The sequence below is a fragment of the Echeneis naucrates genome, chromosome 4, assembly GCF_900963305.1.
Source record: "Echeneis naucrates chromosome 4, fEcheNa1.1, whole genome shotgun sequence".
Classification (NCBI taxonomy): Eukaryota; Metazoa; Chordata; class Actinopteri; order Carangiformes; family Echeneidae; genus Echeneis; species Echeneis naucrates.
The window spans coordinates 6,625,644-6,644,386 of NC_042514.1; the positions used below are offsets into that span (position 1 = coordinate 6,625,644).

Sequence of the window (18,743 nt, forward strand, 5' to 3'; positions counted from 1 at the left end):
TTATTTATTTTTAAAGCAAGTCTATGAAGACCAGGTCACCATCTCAGTACGGGGCGAGCAGGAAACGTCGACTTTAATCTTATTCATCCATTTTTTTATTTTCAAAATTCCTCAGAAAATCCCAAACTTCGATCTGTTATCTAGAAATGTAATATCCCAAAATTTTCAGTTTTTTTTTTTTCCTCATCATCATCTGGTACTGTTGTTTTTCCCTCCTTACCAACTTCCTGTATGACTGAGTAAAACTTAAAGAGCCAGGATGTTTGTGCGGAATATATCATTCAAAATGCATCTCTCTATTTGATCTTCTTTTTTTTAATGAACTTTAATCATTAAAAACCAAATGGTGACACCGAGGGTCCCCCTCCCAAAGCTTCAGCCTGCAAAAAGCCAAACTGCTTGTTTAATGAATAATTTCTGGTGTAACAGCCTCTTCGTCGCTTGTCGTGTAACCATTACGCGCTTGTGCCAAAGTTTGTACGACACCGCAGCTGCGCGTTTTCCACATTCAGCCACTGTCATCGCGGCTGAGAGCTTACAAGGTCACATAGGTTGTGAACCCAGATGCAGCATCTCGCTGATCCAGATCCTGTCCTCCCACAGAAACACGGACCCGGTCTTCGCTTGTGCTCCTGCACAGATCGGGTGTCAATCTCAGACAGAGAGAGAGAAAGTGAAGAGGGAGGGAGAGAGAGAGAGAGGGGGGGGGGGGGGTGTGAGAGGAGGGAGCCGCTCGGGATGCTGCTGACTGATCCTCACTGAGAGGATGCTATCGATCAGGCGTACAGATGCTTCCCCCTCCGGTTTGATAAACATGCTGATGTGCGCCATCAAACTTTTCCTCCTCCTTCCAGCCTTATCGGACAAGGTAGGTCCAAAGCCCCTCATCCCCATCTGTGGCACGACCTGATCTAAAGTGTTCCCATTTCTTTTCTTGTTGTTGTTGTTGTTATTATTATTATTATTGTTATTATTATTATTAGTGTTGTTGTTGCTGTTTAATGGTATTTCTTTCCTCCGCGCGCGCAGGTAATGTGAGCGGCGGCTGCGCACCGCATGGGCAAGCCGAGGCATCAATGCAGAACTCCTCAGCGCTCTTCGGGATGGTGAGCCACTGTCAGACGCCAGCCTTCTCGGACTTCACCGGCCTGACTCTCTCCGTGTACGGCAGCAAGGCGGACCTCTGTGCGCGGCGCGGATCCGCTCAGATCTGCCGGAGTGCCCACGATGGCCCGGCTCACATGAGCTGCGCCAGCCCGAAGCGACTCAGCGCGCCCGAGCAAAAAGCGCATCTGTCAGCCAAGACTCCGCGATCCTGCTTCTCCCTCCAGACCTCGCAAGGTAGGCCATGATGCTGCTGGGCTGAGCAAAAAAAAAAAAAATCCAATAATTTCTGGATTTATCATGACTGCATTTTATTTACCAAACCAAACTAAAAAAAAAAAAAAAAAAAAAAAAAAGTGAAACAGCAGCCGTCTGTCTTGCCAGTAAAACCACTTAGCAGTTTCCAGGTTATTTGAGTTTTGATAGAAACCATCGTCTGAGGTCATGCTGCTTCCATATGTCTCCTGTGGAGCATCCTTTGATGCAGCTGTACTGTGCATAGCATTTGTGTTGAGAGTCCTGTTCTGCAGTTGTGGATTAGGTCTGCTAATTAAACCCAGAACTCCGCGGCCTGTTCATAAATTGCCATCACAGTCAAAGTGCCTATGTGAAGCGATGTGCAGTGTGTGGAGGACCTGCCAAGCAAATCTGCATTTCCTGTGGATGCTAACAAGGCGTGACAGGCTTTAGTTCATGTCAGGAATAGTGTGATGTTGAATGTTTAAAAGCTCTCTCCAAGTTTGAAACAATACTTTTGGTGAGTGAATGAATTGGACAATATTTTCTTTCTGATTTCGTCTGATTTTACGTTCCACTCCAAGTCTATGTGATCCAACTTCTTTTTTCTTTTGCGTTCGTTTAAAAAATAAAATAAACTGTGACTTTGGCACATGAGGGCAAAACAAAAAAAAACTAAACGTTGAAAGCAACAATTACATAGATGAGATGAGTGCTGTCATACAGATAGCATCCAGAGTGGAAACTGGGCTCCTCGGTCTGTGGAAGCTTGTTCCATCCTGTTTAGACAGAGTGTTGTTGTGAGAGGGCGGAGGTAATTACAGCCCCATCCTAAATTATGATTAGACGGAACAGACTTTTATATTAGCAATCATCCTTGCAGCAAGAAGAGGATCAACGGATTTGATTATTGTTTCTTCTTGCTAAACAGAAACCATATGTCTGCTGAATGTGTCTCTCAGCGTTTATGGGTTCTCCTGGAGCACAGTTGTGCACTCAGCCCTCCATCCCCAGCATCCTCGTACCAGAATGAATCGTCTCATTGTCTCTGAGCAGCGCTTTTGAACTCCTTTCCCGTAAATTGTGGGAGTGCAAGATGTGTTATGCGTTTGTGGATAATGTTGTGCAAATTAATACTGAAGCGGACGCATACATGTCCGTTTGTTTTGCTCTGAGGCAGCTGAGTGATATTTTTAATATCTTCAGTATCTTTTGAGTGAATGCAAATAGTTTCAAGGAGGATAAAAAAAAAAAAACACCAACTATTTTCCTTATTGATTCAGCTAATTTATTAACTTTTTTTTTTTTTTTTTTTTGGCAGTTATACATGGGTAATGAAAAGTTTTATTGGGTTTAACTTGTCCTGCTAATGTTGTGGTCTGCAACTTGTATGAATATGTGCTGTCTTCCAGGCATTTTTATGTTGCTTTATAACCTCTTTTGCTGAGCATGGAGTATGAAATTGACCTCAGTACTCATCAGTCTTTTGTATCATGCCTCATTTCAGGCTGATCGTATTACAGCCTCCCATTTGGGGACAGAGCTGGAGCTTAAACTGCATTCTCCACCGTTACTTTAGATTTACACAGAAGAGAACCTCTGAACAAACACTGACAGATATCTAAAAATCGCACGGTGAGACATTAGTGAGCTTGCCTCAGACTGGAGATTTCTGACCTCGAGAATGTTCACAATGTCAACGATTGCACAATGTGGACAATTAGTCCTGAAAAAGAGTGATAAAATATTACGCTCTACGAAACTGTGCTGTGCCAAGATGACTGAGACATTTGTAGTCAGAACTTGTCCGACTCAGGTTTTCCAATTACTCCCAAATCTATGCTCCCTCTGTGTGTGTGTGTGTGTGTGTGTGTGTGTGCTACATAATTGAATTACTGTGCACTTTTGTTTGCAAATGTTTCCATACAGATCAACAAGAGATAGAATTAACATAGTAAGAGATAAAGTGTGTGTGGTGACTGATAGAGTTACAGAGTGAGATCTGTGTGTTGTGCCGTCATCTCCTCCAGCTCCTCTGCTCACATTGATACAGTCTGGGACTCTGTTTTTATGCACGCTAGGGATCTTGGACACAAACCGTTTCCAGCTTGAATTCAAGGAAAATAGTTCTTTATGTTGTTGTTTTTTTTTTTTTTTTCGTTTTTTTTTTTTCTTTGCACCAAACTAAATGAGGCAGAAATCACAGCGGTTTAATGTCACACCTGGTGCGAAGGTTTGGAAAGCATGTACATCTCTCCTCGTGAGTGGAGCAGCGTCTGATCGTCCTCACGCTGCGAGTATATAGCCCTGCTGTAAATATTAGTGCCCACCAGCAAAGAAAATATTTAGCTTGCCCCAAAAAAAAAAAAAAAAAAGAAGAGAGAAAACACTTGAACCCTCTCGAAAAAGAATAGCAGGTTTGAATGAAGTACTCTCGCATCATTTGATACCTTACTAACGTTTCTCCTGGCCGGGACGATGCTGCAGATTCTGGGAGCTTATTTGAGGAAAATGTTTGAGTTAGAGGAGGGTGCTGGAGTCTCACACTCCCTCTCTGAGATAAATGAAGAGGTCTGTCTGTTGATTTTGCCTGTAAAGAGATGAGTAATAGACGTTTGGATTCGATCATTGTGGGTGCTTTCCCATTTCTTTGAGTGTTTCCTAATGTGTGCTGCTTTTGCACATCATTGTGTCTCCAAGTCATACAGTCTTTAAAATGCAAGGCCATAAACCCACCAGCAGCCTTTTCTAATCCATGTGCACACTGTGCCAACATATGCCGAACACACACACACACGTGTGTGTATATATATATATATATATATGTAAATGCACACACGTCTTTGCCGTGAAGTGGTGCTGGTTCCAATGCTGAATTCCCCCAAACTGACTTAGTTTCCAGTTTGTCTGTTTTGTTTTGTTTTTTTTTTTTTACGCAGCAGTGTTTGCAGACGTCAGGCAGCAGGGTGATAATCTGACTGTTATGAGAAACAACCCACCATTAGAGCCCACTCTGAGCCGCCGCTGTGTCAAACACTTAATGACCGCCTTCTAGAAGTCTGTGAATGGTTTTGGTTGAGTGCACGGAGGAACCCATTAAATGCTTTTGTGGAATCAGTCATTCGAATTTAACTATGTGGTCTATTTATTTATATTATTTATGTTCATAAAATGGGAAGAAATATCCATGTCACAGGTTTCCCTGTTAAATTCATTAAGTGTTGTAAAGTTTCTGAAAACATATCATTCTCATCATCAACATCACATTGAAAGTAAAATAAAGCCCTCAGATTTACTTACAAGGGAACTGGTGTTATTTAAAAATATCCGACTTTTTTTTGGAGGGGGGGTTTCTCTAAACGGCTTGTGTCACGTAAAATGTTTATACAGCTATAATTTTGGGAAAATGTTTGTTTCAACCATCCCGCAAGGTTTTGAATTTCTTAAATTACCTCAGACTTCAGGCTTGTAATTGCTTACGTTTGGATTTGATGTATGCACAGATCCGATTGTTTATTCATCCTGGATTTCAGTCCTTTCTTTGTGTTTTGAAATTATTGTACTAACTTTGCTGAATCAGGTGTGTGATAAGAGTGTATATAAATCAAAGGTTTATGAGTTTCCTCAGCAGTGGCTAAATGGTTTATTGTTGAATAGACCAGAGAGATTTTACTGGATCCTCAATCTTCACAAAATGTGTCTCCCAGGGATGGTTTCATCACCAGGGGGAAATGATTGATCAGGTGACGCAGTGTAAATATTGTGCTGTGGATTTTTACCTTGAAGCGTCAGTGTTAAAAAAGCAAAAGCGTTACGACTACTGAACCAACGATTCTCCCTGGCGTCATTGTCTGGTTTGGCAGCCGCAGTGTGAAATTAAAATTTCAGGTCCAGAATGCGATGAGAAGAGCAGGGGGAATAGAAAAGGTCTTTTGCATCCAACAATATCTTGACAGGAAATATCTGAGGGGAGAAACTGTTTAGCGAGCCAGTATGGCTGAACTTTGTGTGATTCATGTCTGCGTTTACATAAGTTCTGTTAAAATCTTTTATGCCGTATCCAATTTAGATTTGATGAAGGCTGAAAGTTCCCATCCAGACATGTTTCAAACTACATAAAAACATGCCTACACAATAAATAAGTAGCTTAACGTGACTTTCCCACTTAAAATCAGGAAAATCTTTTTTCTCCGCCCACTGCTTTTTGAAAGGTTGGCAGGTGAAAAGGTCAGCAGGCCGCATATTTGAATCCTGATCAGGCCCAGACCTGAGGAGTTTACTGTGATCAGACTACAGGATTAATATGAACTGGTTATGTTGTTTGAAAGTTTTTAACTCTCAGTGGCTGACAGAGAGTTGGCAACTCAGTATTTCTGCAGTGACAAAGCTTTGGTGAGTATAAGAGCAGCAAGTATTAGGCCACAAAACGCTGCAGAATTTAGATAAAGCGTTAACGTCAAACTCAAATGGGGATTGTGTGAGAGCACGATCAGCAACTAGCAGTCTAGAGGTCGGCTAGTTAGCGTCTTTCATTTGTTTATGCTGTTTGTTAGCCTGTAATTAGCAGGGGCTGACGCTGTGCTAGTGGCTCTGCTGATGCAAAATCCATCTTGCTGTACTGGCAAGGTTTCTGGTTTATTTTGCGTTCCCATTTCATCGCTGAAAGTTGACGGGATTCTTTCCTTAATTATGGATGAATCTGTGGCTGAATCACTTTTTCTGAAACGTTTTTGGTTCGCTGTAGCTCCAAGAAGGAAAATGTGCACTGGTGGTGTTGACTGCTTATGTTGGTCATGATATGTGCTGTATTAAAAAAAAAAAAAAAAAATCTTAACAAGGTTTACAGTGTAATTATCAACATAGGACGGCTTTAAAGTGCACAATATATTTAAGCTAAAAAAGGACTTGAATGTTCATATTTCTTGTCATGCTTATTTACGGGATTTGATTTCATTTGGATTGTAACAATATATTGAGTCCTCAGTTATTCTGAAATATGGGTGTTGTGTTATGTTAGTGTTCATGATATTTTGAGAATAAAATATTGACGTTGCGCTAACAACACACTGATAATAATATTTTTGTGGCATATGTTACAATTCTTCTGGTTGCCTGTTGCCAGTGAGTGTAATTGGTCTTGCTCTCTTTACCAGGGAAACATTTTAGACATTGTTACATATCATTATTGTGAATTTGTTTGTTTGTCCACAGTAATGTAGTGAATATCTGATACTGCGACAACCTTGGACGAAAGGTAATATCTTTTGTGTGTCTTTTCTGAACTATCAGCACTCAGTATGAATCTCTGCCACCTCTGAGGATCTATTCTGTGTCAGAAGATAAGTTAAAGAAACTGAAGATCTCATCGTCGCTGCCGGTCAATAAGCCAAAGAGGATGTAGTGGCGGGAGCAGGTCATGGCAGCTCCCCTCCCCAGATGTTGTGAAAGACCGATCAGCCCTCGGAGAAAACATTGTGCTGTCACTGGAGCTAAAACAGATTTGACCTTTTCTCGAACTTATTCTCACTACCAAGGTTGACCAAGAACTTTTTTTTTTTCTTAAAAAAAAAAAAAAAACAAGAAACAAAAAACAAAAAACAGTTTGTTTTAAAGCTTTGGGGTTACTCGTCGTTTTGTACGCAGCTATATCTTTTGACATGGCATCTAGAAAATGAACAGCCAGATGTGCTCCGTTTGTGCCTCTAAATCATCTGGACCTTCACATGTGGGCAAGTTTATTCATATCGCAGTAGTACAGTAATAGTAGCATTCTTTTCACAAGGTTTCACCAGTCAGTACGTTCCCATGAGCCAAAGAGCAAGTCTCAGCCCACGTCTTCTCTGTCTCATATGAGCTCAGCGGTGAGTTATGGGCAAATGCGAGGGCTCTGCCTGGGAAGGGTGTGTGTTGCAGGGTGTAATGTTTGCAGCATGTTCCATTGATTCATAAAGCCGAGGCCCCGGTGATGATTCTGCAGCGGTATTCCCGTAAACCTCCGTCTGACTGAGAAGTCGTGGAGGGGAATGCTGGGTAATGAAATGAGAGCGGCTCCTGAGTCAGAGCCACTAGAGAGGGAGAGTGAGAGAACACCCCTGGTCTGGCATCTGCTTGGCTGAATCACCTCAATCACACTTGGCCAGGAATACAGATGACGTATGTGGAAATAGGAGATACGGGGCAGAGGAAGAGGCGACCATTGTGGTCGGACTCAAAGAGGGGGCGGATGGGAGATTCTTACCATGACTGCTTAAGTATCCTCCGAAATTTGCTAAATGAACGTGAGAGTTCAGGGCCGTAGTCCCTGCACCGTCCTGTTCCCTCTGTTTCGTTGGGTCAAATTCTCCCATTCTTATGTGACCAGTGTGGTACGACTCTGGCATCTCACTGTAACCAAAGGCATCCTGACATTCACGCTGCCAATGAAATCCAAACAGTCACACAGCAAAAAATATGATCTGGTTTGAGTAAGTGTCGAAATATCTCTGGAATACCAGAATAAATTTTCTCTGGACCTCAGTTTAATCAGCAGAAAGCTGAGTTGGCTCCGATATATCATCATAAAAATGTATTTTTAGAAGCAAACCTTGCCTTGAGAAGTAATCAGAGTTTAAGTACACTTCTGCTGATGAGGGAATTAAGTTGCCAGGAATTAAACCAGGTCCGATTGACCTTTTTTTTTTTTTTTTTAACTGTTTGTAGCAAAGATGGAGAAACTTCTCTGCTTGTCTCTTGATTGTTTTCGCCTGGATTGGCATGCCACAGCTGACCGCATGTCTTTAGTGCCTGCATTACTCATGCATTTTCAGACAGCAGCGACTCCCCGAGCAGACCTCTCTGTGTATGACTTAGCACACGGGTGGGTTTTTGATTTACATCTCAGCTGTGCCACTTGCTGTTCTTGGCTCGATGCTGCTGTGTTTCATCAAAGAAAAATCCGCTCTGCTCTGACTGTGGCAGTTAAGACGGCCGTCCGCCGCTGCGCTGCCTCTGCCAGAGCGAGGCCCGAGAGCCGATGGGGCCCTCGCAGCTGTCAGCTGGAGAAAGCGAGAGAAAGCGAGAGAGAGCGAGAGAGAGAGAGAGAGAGAGAGAGAGAGAGAGATGTGACCATAAGGATCGGGGGCTTTACTGACCCACATAAACAAGCAACAAGAATGCAGATTGTGTGAGAGCAGTTTTGGCTGTTTGAGTCAATCCTGAGGAAGCTGCTGTTTCATCTTTCCCACCAGAGAGAAGAGCCCTATCAGCACTTGAGTACATTCTTAAGTGTGATGAAAACATGAGACATTCCTCGTAGCACGTAACAAATCAGCATTTCAAACTGCTATAGCTCGCACTTTCAAAGGCTTGAATACTCAGGCTGAACTGGCTGATGTGTGGTTTGTTTTGTTGTTGTTGTTGTTGTTGTTGTTGTTTTTTTTTTTTTTTTTTTTACAATGCTGGTCATCATGGTGTTTAATCAGCCAAACCAATCAAACGCCGGCTTCAACCGAGTGGTCAAAAACAAACGGGCAAACATGATGCGAGCCGAGGCTGTTTTAATGCCTTCATTAGAGCGCAGGGGGGGAAGGCAGCCAGAAAGATTGAGTTTTATCCTCTCTCTTGTTCTCTCTCCATCTCTGCCAGGAAGCTTGGATGGGGCAGTGCCCAGTCAGCTCACCGCACCATTGGCTGGCGCGACCCCAGAGGACTATGAAAGACATTATAAAGTCTAATAGTGCAGTTTATATACTTTATTAGTGCTTGTTAATAGAAGCCCAGCATTCTGGAGGAATTACTTATTCTCTAGTCATGTGGAATGCAGTCCAGCCCCAGTGCTGCATTAACTTGCTTACCAGGGCTTAATAAGTACACAAAGGAGCGATAGAACGAAGGTTGCTCAGAGAAAGGAAAAGAAAAACCACTTTGCTCTTGCTTGTCTGTGAATGATGTGAGTTGCCATCAATCACGAACCCCGAGCATGAAAACCTGCACTGCTGTACTTGGATGATTTGGACTCAGATATTCGTATGTGCTTTTGTCTTGGCAGATATGGATCTACACGCTTTATTGTCCCGGATCCAGAGCCAAATTTCATCACACAAAATCTAGTGAATTATTCTTTCAAGAAGATATTTTAAGGCGTTGGCAAGAAAATTTTTCTGTCAAGATTTATTATAGCCTTTGCGTGGCGTGCAGTCAAGTCGTGTCTAAGGTTTCGTCAGTGCGGAGATTGATATCATCCTGCTTCATCCCATCACACAGGCAGCGCTGAGGCGCAGGTGGATTGGTGTTTTTGTCGAAATGTTGCTTTTTGAAGTTTCTTTTTTTAGTAGCAAATCTGGACTGCACAGTGTTGCGTGATGGGAGGAAGTGGAGGATTTTGGGAAAGTGATGCTGGTGCCCTGTTCAGGTTAATGCTTGTAACTCTGAAGTTGCAGGGAGCTGGGAGTTTCGCCAGGCCGACTCTGGATGTTAATAAAGTTTAAAGGCTGCATGCCAGCACTGTGATCTGTAATGCTTAGGGTTATTTTTACAGACTTTTTACAGACAATTATATTTGAAAGGGAAGGCTGTTTTTCAGCGGGCTAATATCAGAGTTAGGAGATGCTCTATGTGATAAGAAGATGCAATTTCCCAGGATGTGACGCTGTGGATTTTTTTCTTTGCCATTATGTGGGAATGTCTTGTGTATGAGAACTCCCTATGGACAAAAAGAAGACCAAACAAAATCACTTGTATTATTTCTAAAGTGAGTGTGGTTTGCTTCCACACCCGCACACAGCCGCACACCCTAACACATGATAGTTGTCTAAGTACAAACCACTGACAGAAGATGTTCCAACATCGGAAAGTGAGCATCAGTGCTTCCTTTCACTTTTCCAGCTAAATCCAAGAATTGTCAATTTAATCTCCTGTCGCCTATCAGTGTCTTTGTTTAATGGTCTTTGACGGACTGGTGGCCAAACAGGGAGTTGAAGGAATCAAAGATGACTTTGGCTCGTAGCTGCTGTGCTTGTGTCGCTGTCTACTCGAGATGTCAGTTTGATTGTACCCTCAGGAGATGGAAACGGCCTCTCACACCGATGAGATGGCTCCTCTCCTTAGAAGTTTTACTCTGCAAGCAGCGGAGACATCTGTTATCTTCTGGCTCACGTAGCAACTGTCTGATTTACATTCTCTGCATCAAATTGCATTTGAAAGAAGGCTGCGCAGTTTTCATTCTGCTGGCAGTCGTTTCCTGTAGTCCCTAAAGGGGAAAATAATTTGGCTGGAAGCAGTTTTGTTGAAGACAATCAGCCCTGTTCTTCTTTGATTTACTGTTGCCAGGATTAAGTACAGTTCTCCTTTTTGTCCACTTGAACTAAGGCTCCTATGGGCCATGCAATAAGTGTGTTAAATGAATCCATATTACACTGAGTAATAACCTCAGTATGCACTCTTCATTAACATGCTTAACATTCCCCCCAAGACCCAGAAGTCGGCTTCTATAATACACTGCTTAACACAAACATCATGTTGGACACTTAGTTTCTCTTATGGGGCTCATTGTTAGCAGTTTTAGTACTAAGGAGATTTGTACTCCATTTGTGTGTGTGTGTGTGTGTGTGTTTGTGTGTGTGTGTTTGTGTGTGTGCACGTGTGTGTGTGTGCACGTGTGTGTGTTGCTGTTTGGGTTTAAGTGAACGGACAAGATGGACAAGTTCGTCAACTCTGAACATGAAAACATGAGGTGCTATTAAAAAAAATAATAAATACACATTTGCCAGCTAATTAGAGCAGAGTACGCTGCAGCGCAGAAGGTTTTTGTTTGCAGCTTTTTTTGGCAGATGAACTTTGTGTGGCGACACTGGTCAGCCACTTGTTGCAACTTTGTTTTTGAAAGTAAAAAGTCTCACTACTTGGCAAAAAAAAGTAGCAAGCGACCGATAATGATTGCCAAAGACGTATTATTGTCATTTAATGCTCTGGGCCAACTGGAATACGAATCGGTGCATCTGGACAGATTAGGACGATATCTGTTGCTGCTTGTGGGCATTTCCATACGGACGTCAGCATGTGAATGTTTGCCTTGGAGAACGATCTCTTGGACCTTTCCAAGCTTGATTTCTCTCATATTTAATAGAGAGGGCAGGCGAGTTGAGTAAAAAAATGGAAGCTGAAAGATTTAGGACTAACGGGAACCAGCGCGTAGCCGTGCTGTGGCTTTCATGACGTTTACAGCGCTTCCCCCGGCCTTCTGCCTTTTACGACAAAGGCAAGCGGAGCTCTGCTCACCTTGAAACTGATTTTTCTGAGGTTCTCAGATCCACACAAACAGGCCACATGGGTTCGCACAGCTTCGGTAAACCAATAAACCTTCTTGCAGCAGGAAATGTCTTTTGTATATCACTGGGAGTTTTTGAAAATAACATGTAGGATGAGCAGCTGGCTTTATCCCCACTATGTCCTCACTGAAGCTGAGTCACAGATTTAGTGAGCAGATTGTGGAGGGAGTGAGAAAAAAAGAGCAGAGGGCTTAATTTTATCCCTTCTCTGCTTTTTGTGTTTATCTAACTTTTGCCCTTAAAAAGTCAGCTCATGGCACATGTTGACGAATACCGATAAAAAGTCTAATCAGGCTCTTTCAGCTCAACAGTGATCTAATAGACATGTGTTTGAAAGTTTAAATGAGTTAGGCAGCGTCAGAGCTGTGAAAGCCAGGTGCTGAGCACTTGGCCCAGCATGCTGGAGCCTCAGCCAATTGGAAAATGCTTTGCAGAATTTATCTGCACCCTTCTCCCTTGACAAATTATTTTATTGTTCCCACACAGTTGGTTTTCATTTAGTCTTTTTGGCTAATGATAGGCTGAGAGCATTTGGGCTATTGTTATTCCTTTATTCAGCTTAGACACTCTGCTTGGAAGTGTTCACATCTGATTGAACACCCTAATGTGATACAAACTGAGCAAATGTGGCACATAAAAGGTACACAAATGTGCACATGGTGGGAAACTTTGGGTTTCATAGTAGAGGAAGGACTGTCCTGATATGCTAGAAAGGCTTCTGTTGCATGGCCGTAGTGATTGTCCGTCAAACTGAGTAATACCGCTTCTTTAAGGAGCAACTTCTGCATAAACCCACCCCCCTTGCAAACTCCCAACCCCCGCTGCAAAACCTTTAATCACATTATTCAGGACTGGTAGATGTACTGTGCGAGAGCTGCCAATGGGAGAGATAGGGTGCCGCTCGCTTTGCGTCCGAGCCCTGCACTCTGACTGACCTGAACTCAGTACATCAGGACCAGGCCGCTAATCTTTTACAAATGCTGGGAGTCTCCACGACCAGGCCCTCGCTGAGAGGGCTTAGTCAAAACAGTCCTGCTGCTCCTGAACGCAGCCTCAGCCTCCAGCTTAATTCGAACGCTGATTAACTAACAAATACCTGCTGCGTGTTCTGCAGCATTACACAGGCCGGTGCGTTCTGCAGCGCTCTGTGGACTTTGACGGTGTGTTTGTTGTCCTGCGGTGGAACACACAGGTCTACTGTGTTACAGACTTTTTGGGTTGGAAACTGATACACTCACTTGCGCAGAACGAAGAGAGTTTTATTGTTTAATCCTTCATTCTGGCTTTCAGGGGAAGTGCTTTGTTATTCGAGCTGGAAGTGAACTGCTACATATAAATCAAGGCTTAGCAGTTTTACGGTGAAATGTGAAAACCTGCGGTATTCTTATTCAAAATGGTATACAAACAATATGAACATGATTGTACAACTAATTGACATGTTGTTTTTTCATTCATTGTAAGAATTTATAGCAATCAAGCAACAACAATTCACACTGACAGCCATAAACCGAACGGCCAAGATGTAGACTATCAAGCATAAATTGAATGTTTTTGTTTTTTTTAATGATTTAGATGACTAAACGACAAAGCTGTGTGTCTAAACTTGATGGGTAAAAAGCAAAGCTAATATTATTGTCAGCGGAGGATGAAGGTAGGAATGATAAAAGATGGCCTTCTCCGCCAGCTTCAGATTCCATTCATGTCCTGGTCTTAATCAAACCCAACCCTTCTTAGTTTGCAATTTTCCAAGTCCTTTTGGTTTTACGGCCAAGCTCATTCCTAGTCCCTTTCATCACAACAGTTCAGTCAGCACATATTGGACATAACTCTGCCTCGTCCTCTCATGTCTCACTGTTTACGTGGGCCCGGCCGTGTTTTTAGACCGGTTTGAGCTTCAAACAAACACCACGCCGTTCAGGCCTCATTCAAAGCTCGGGCATAGAGTTGAACTTTGTTCCACGCCTGACATCTTGAACATGTTGAAGTGAACTGTTGGGAAATCTCTCAATGCTTCAAGTGTACGTCAAATATTTGAAATGACATCCACGCAGGATCGGTTGTGAAATTCAACTTTCTATTTGTGGTTTCAGCGGTTGCGGCAAGTGATGAATAATTCAAATGACTTTTGAGTCATTTCTTATGCATCTCTGGTGGCTTGATTGTCAGTGGCAATCAAATCTGATTGCCCAGAGACGGATGTGTAGTGCTGATGAACAGCACAAGAAGTTTTTTATTCATTTATTTTTATTTTTTGTGCGTTTTAGTTTTTCGGAAATTAGAATTTTCGGGAATAGTTTGGTACACTGGGAATAATGCACCCTCCCACAGTTTTAACAATAGTGCAATCACGATTGTCTTGAAGAAAGTATCTTTTTATTCCAACTATAAAAAAAAAAATGAGTTAGAGGTTTAACTTGCATTTTACACCTTTTGGATTAGAGGCTGGAGAAGTCTGTAGCCCAAGAAATCTATAGCCCTCAAAACCGCATCTCAACAAGAGTCAACACAACTTGTTAGGCATGTTCTTGATGGCTTTACCTGTAAATATGAATTCCCACTTAACCACAGCACCCACTTTTATAGGGCCAGACTTGTCATTTGACACAAAAATATGGCCAATCTAGGCCACTGTAAAGATGCCAGTCTTCTACAAGCCTCGAGAGCTCTGAGCCATGAAGGACTGCAGCAAAAGAGGCGAAGCATCAGTATATGTACACTGCAGCCTGCCAAAGTACACTCATTTAACAGCACAAAAAGACTTGCACTGAGAACCCGCGTGTTTATGTTAGGGATGATGTAAAATGGCCAGAATTCATATTTCACATCGAATTTCTCTTTTAAGATTGCCTCTCTTAATTTTTACTTGCAAGGAAACAAACATTTGCATTTCAAAGTTCTCCAAATAAAAATAAATGAAAAGCAAACCCTTTTATAGGCTTGGAGACTATATTGGAAAACAGGTCAGGGGCGAAATGAATATTTTTTATGGTTCGTAAAAGGGCTTCACAATGAATGCCAGGTTATGTGAAAGGACTGACACATGGTAGAGGCCAGAGCCCTTCGAGATTCCCTCTTTATTCAGCCCTCACACTCCTGGGCCGAAAGTAGCCAAACAACACGCACATGGCAGAGGCCAAGATCCATATGATGAATGATTTCTTTATTTCTGCTTGTTATCATTTGATTAGCCTTCTTTTCACGGCCGAGCCATCCAAAAATCTTTCAACTAACAACCAGCAGTTTTTCCTCAGGGGCTTATCATACTCGCCGTTGATATGTAATCAACTCAGCACTCAGTCAGTTATTCCTGTTTGCTTGGTAAGACGTGCAACAATGGCCCCAAACCAGAGTCCAACTCGGGCTGTGTGTACAGTATGTATATATATTATGAATGGATATGACCACATGAAGGTTAGTTGCCATTGGAGTTACCGTCCATATATGTTGGGAATGGACTTTAACTTCAAAAGTGTGATGCACTGTATATACACACATACCGCGTGTGTAAACATGACTGAACCACATTGATTAAGGCTTTATACAGTTTGCACAGGCTTGTTTCATACAACGTGCGATGTGTTTTGTATATGCCATGCCTGCCGTATACTGTCGATGTAGCAGTATGACTCGTGGAATTTTATTTATTTATTCATTCTCGGTGTAAGCTCACCTCCTTGGTACACAGATGATGGATTGTTTTCTTTTGTTGACAAGGCCTCCAGTACACACTGCTGTTCCTACTTATCATGATACAACCGATGGTGCCGGGGCTCGACACAGCGTACACACAATAAGAGTGACTGGTTCCCAATCAAATACTTTCATTCCTGAGACAATACTCACGTCTCACTTTGGCCATAACCGACAGCAGCTAGAGCAGAAATCATAATAAAAGGAATCTTATTACAGCCATTAAACAAGAGAAGGAAAAACACAGGAGGACTTAAATGCCCGGACATCTAAAATGCTTATGCAGTGAGAGTATATTTACTCATAACGCTCTTTGATGGTGGCCCTGTCCGTTCCAGCGCAGCGCCGCTGTCTGTGTAAATAGTTGTGCGTTGACCTCCCACCGCACAAGATTGAATGTGTTTCCATAGGTGTCATTTGGTACCATTTTGGGTTTTTACAGGGCCCACTGTGCCTTAGTCCCTGTAACCGCGGGGGCTCAGGAGTCATACCATCACTGCTCGAGCCGCAGCCAACAGCGGGCTCTTCCCGAAAGATGTGAGTTTGACGAGGAGCCGAGGCCCCCTTCACCTCACAGGAGCAATATTGAGCTCCGTTTGATGTGAAGTGATATATAATGTCTGGTGGACTGTCTGTCTCCGATTACGTGTTCGTGTCTCAGTGTACGAGGTGTGTTTGTGGAGGAGCGTCAAAGCCTTTGGTTAATGAGGACTCCCTACACAATGAAGAAATAGTATTGCTGACTTCCTTAGGTATGTGTGGTTTGAAACTCAACACAGGTTCGCTCAGTGGAAAACCTGGGGCCCTGTCTTATTTATTCTGTATATTTATGAAAACCCTAGAATCATGTGGTGTCCCCAGAGTCAAAAAGGAGGCTCCCTCTCCGGACCTGATTATCATCACTTTTTCAGCCCTTCGGTTGCAGAACTTAACTGCTGTGCGCTCGGCTGATCTTCAGTGCACTCAATCACTGTTGGTTTGAATCAGTTAATATGTATTTATTGCTGCGCTAAATGTGTCAGGGATTTCCACAGCTGCAAAATGCTGCTCATAATCAAAAAATATTGTTTCATATTATTGAATAAATCACATCTTTTGCTATTAAGTCAAGTGTAGTTATTTCTAAAATCAGGCTGAACGGCCGCTCTTATTTCAACATGTCTGTTACTGCAAATTAAAATGAAACTTGGTATCTGCAAGTAAAGTCATGAGACAAACCTCGTTCTGCTCACTTTGCCACATAGCAGGCGCTTGTTTTCCTGTGTCTCATGCTGAATTTCACATTTGTTTTGAAGACACATGAGGACAAATGAATTGGCTTTATGCCCTGAAATACCTAGATATTGGTGCCATGAAGTTACACCAATAAAAGCCTCTCCTCCATGCCTCTGCCTGTGAATACATTTTCCTCTCCTCACAGCTTTATGCTGGAGATGAGTTAATCCCCAACCATCCTGAATGACAAATATTCACTTTGGAGAAACATTGGCCCGAACTTTGAGCCAAAAGATTAATAGCCAAAGCAATTACTATGCATGCTTTGAACAGATCCTTTTCACAAAGGACCATTCCTTTATTCTTCCTCCACTAAAACAACAAAAAGTAACCAAGAAATAGGAAGTGAAATTGGATTCCTCCTTTAGTTTCCAAAACATCTGGTTTGGCCCTTGTTTTAAACAACTAGCATCCCCCCTGAGAATAACAGAAGGTTATGTGCTCTGTGTGTAGGTAACAAAATAATCATTTTCAAATGTTGGTCCATTCAACTGTGATCTAATTAAACACTTAAACTCAACGTCTCGGGCGGACCACCGACCATCAAGGGATTTTTCTTCCAGACGTTTACCTAACTATTTATTTATTTCTCCCCCACTGCTGCCTCCGAAGCATTAAAAAATATACAGTAATTGCTGCAAATTGATCACTTGTTTTACAGATGTTATGTCGATCTCCAGTCTTGTCCAAACTGTAACCGATGGCAGGAGGTGGTGTTGGGTGAGAAAGACGAGACACAATCCGTCAGATGGGCCTTGATGCATCTGCTACACCCTTATGTTCTGTGGTTGAAATTGGCCACTGTCACTTCCGAAGAATTTCCTGCCATCTGTGTTCAATTGAATTCTCTCACAGATTTTAGGCTTGCTTGTAAATATTGGGTGCTGGCTGAAAAGGACTAAAGGAGTACTGTGAGCAGTGTATTGACACACAGGGCAGAGCTAACAAAGTCTTATTGATGGGAGCTACAGCAAGACAGCAGCAGAGTATCTGGCAGCCAGATATGTTTTCTTATCTGAGTTTATGTATGAGGAAATCATCTTCAGTGACTGTTGCAGCCCCTGAGCAGACTCATTGCACCAACTTAATACATTTCACATTTAGAAATTTGGTTTACACATTCATGTGTCCCTCGTGAACTGCGATTACTTTGATGATCCGATAGCTTTAGATTTAGAGCCATAAAGTAACATTTTTAATGAGTCGATTGAGACTATTGATCTGGTTTTTGGCCGTGAACATGGGAAGTCAGCCTCAGGAAAGCTTTGTGTTTTAATTAGCAAATGTTACCATGCCAACCAATTAAACGGAGAACATAAACATCAGGATGTTAGCGTTGCTCTTGTGAATGGCTACCCCTGCTAGCTTTAGCATTTTGTGAAGTTTGCAAAGCCGTGCACTCTTTATTATTGTTCAAACACAAAACTTAAACATTCACATTGATTTACACTCTCTTCTTCAGTGTCCACATTTCGATCCAATCCAAAAGTTACATTTAAATGCTTGGAAATAAATAACAAAAGCAACAACCAAAAAAATCCAACTATACATTTTTTCTTCCTCGTCTCAGAATAATGTTATTCTATATTAGACCAAACTCAACACTTTTATTATATGAATCTGTTTTTCTCCAAATTCGAATGATCCAAATAACCACACATGCCCAATAAGCCAAATGAAAGAAGCTTGAACAGACACAGGTTTTGTAATGTGGACATAATATACAGACAAGTGAATGTGGAATTTGTGCTCATGAGAAATACAATCATCAAAATAATCACAATTTTATACAAAATTATGTGTATCAACAAACATAATTGAAGTATCTACGGTTTTTAGCTTTAGGAACGTTTCGGTTCTGAGGACATCACTTTTGGATTCACCGTGTGAAGACAGAAAGACTGAATCAGCATTTATGAACTGAAACAGGCGGACAAGAAAAGCAACGTTTGTCACATTCTACATTTTTACATTTCAACTTCATAGCCATACCATAAAATTTAATATTGGAATAATACCATCATTACAAAGGACCACTATTTGACAGACGTTCTTTTCCGAACCTAGCTGTTCTTAACGGAGCAGATTTATTATGCTATTATAGTAATTTTGACAAATAGCAGGTAATAGCGA

The 18,743-nt window shown here is 42.0% G+C and overlaps 1 protein-coding gene across 5 annotated transcripts in view; it reads left to right on the forward strand.

Moving 5' to 3' along the window:
- glis1b (GLIS family zinc finger 1b) overlaps positions 1 to 18,743 on the forward strand; it is a 76,360-nt gene that overhangs the window by 6,450 nt on the left and 51,167 nt on the right. For 4 of the 5 annotated variants that reach the window (XM_029499419.1, XM_029499415.1, XM_029499416.1 and 1 more), the window contains one exon: positions 1,030 to 1,341. In XM_029499419.1, coding sequence (XP_029355279.1) covers positions 1,077 to 1,341 — 265 coding nt within the window. In that variant the 5' untranslated portion in view covers positions 1,030 to 1,076. Of the gene's footprint in view, positions 1 to 775; positions 869 to 1,029; positions 1,342 to 18,743 lie in introns of those variants that run through there. The other variant, XM_029499418.1, reaches the window with a different exon arrangement.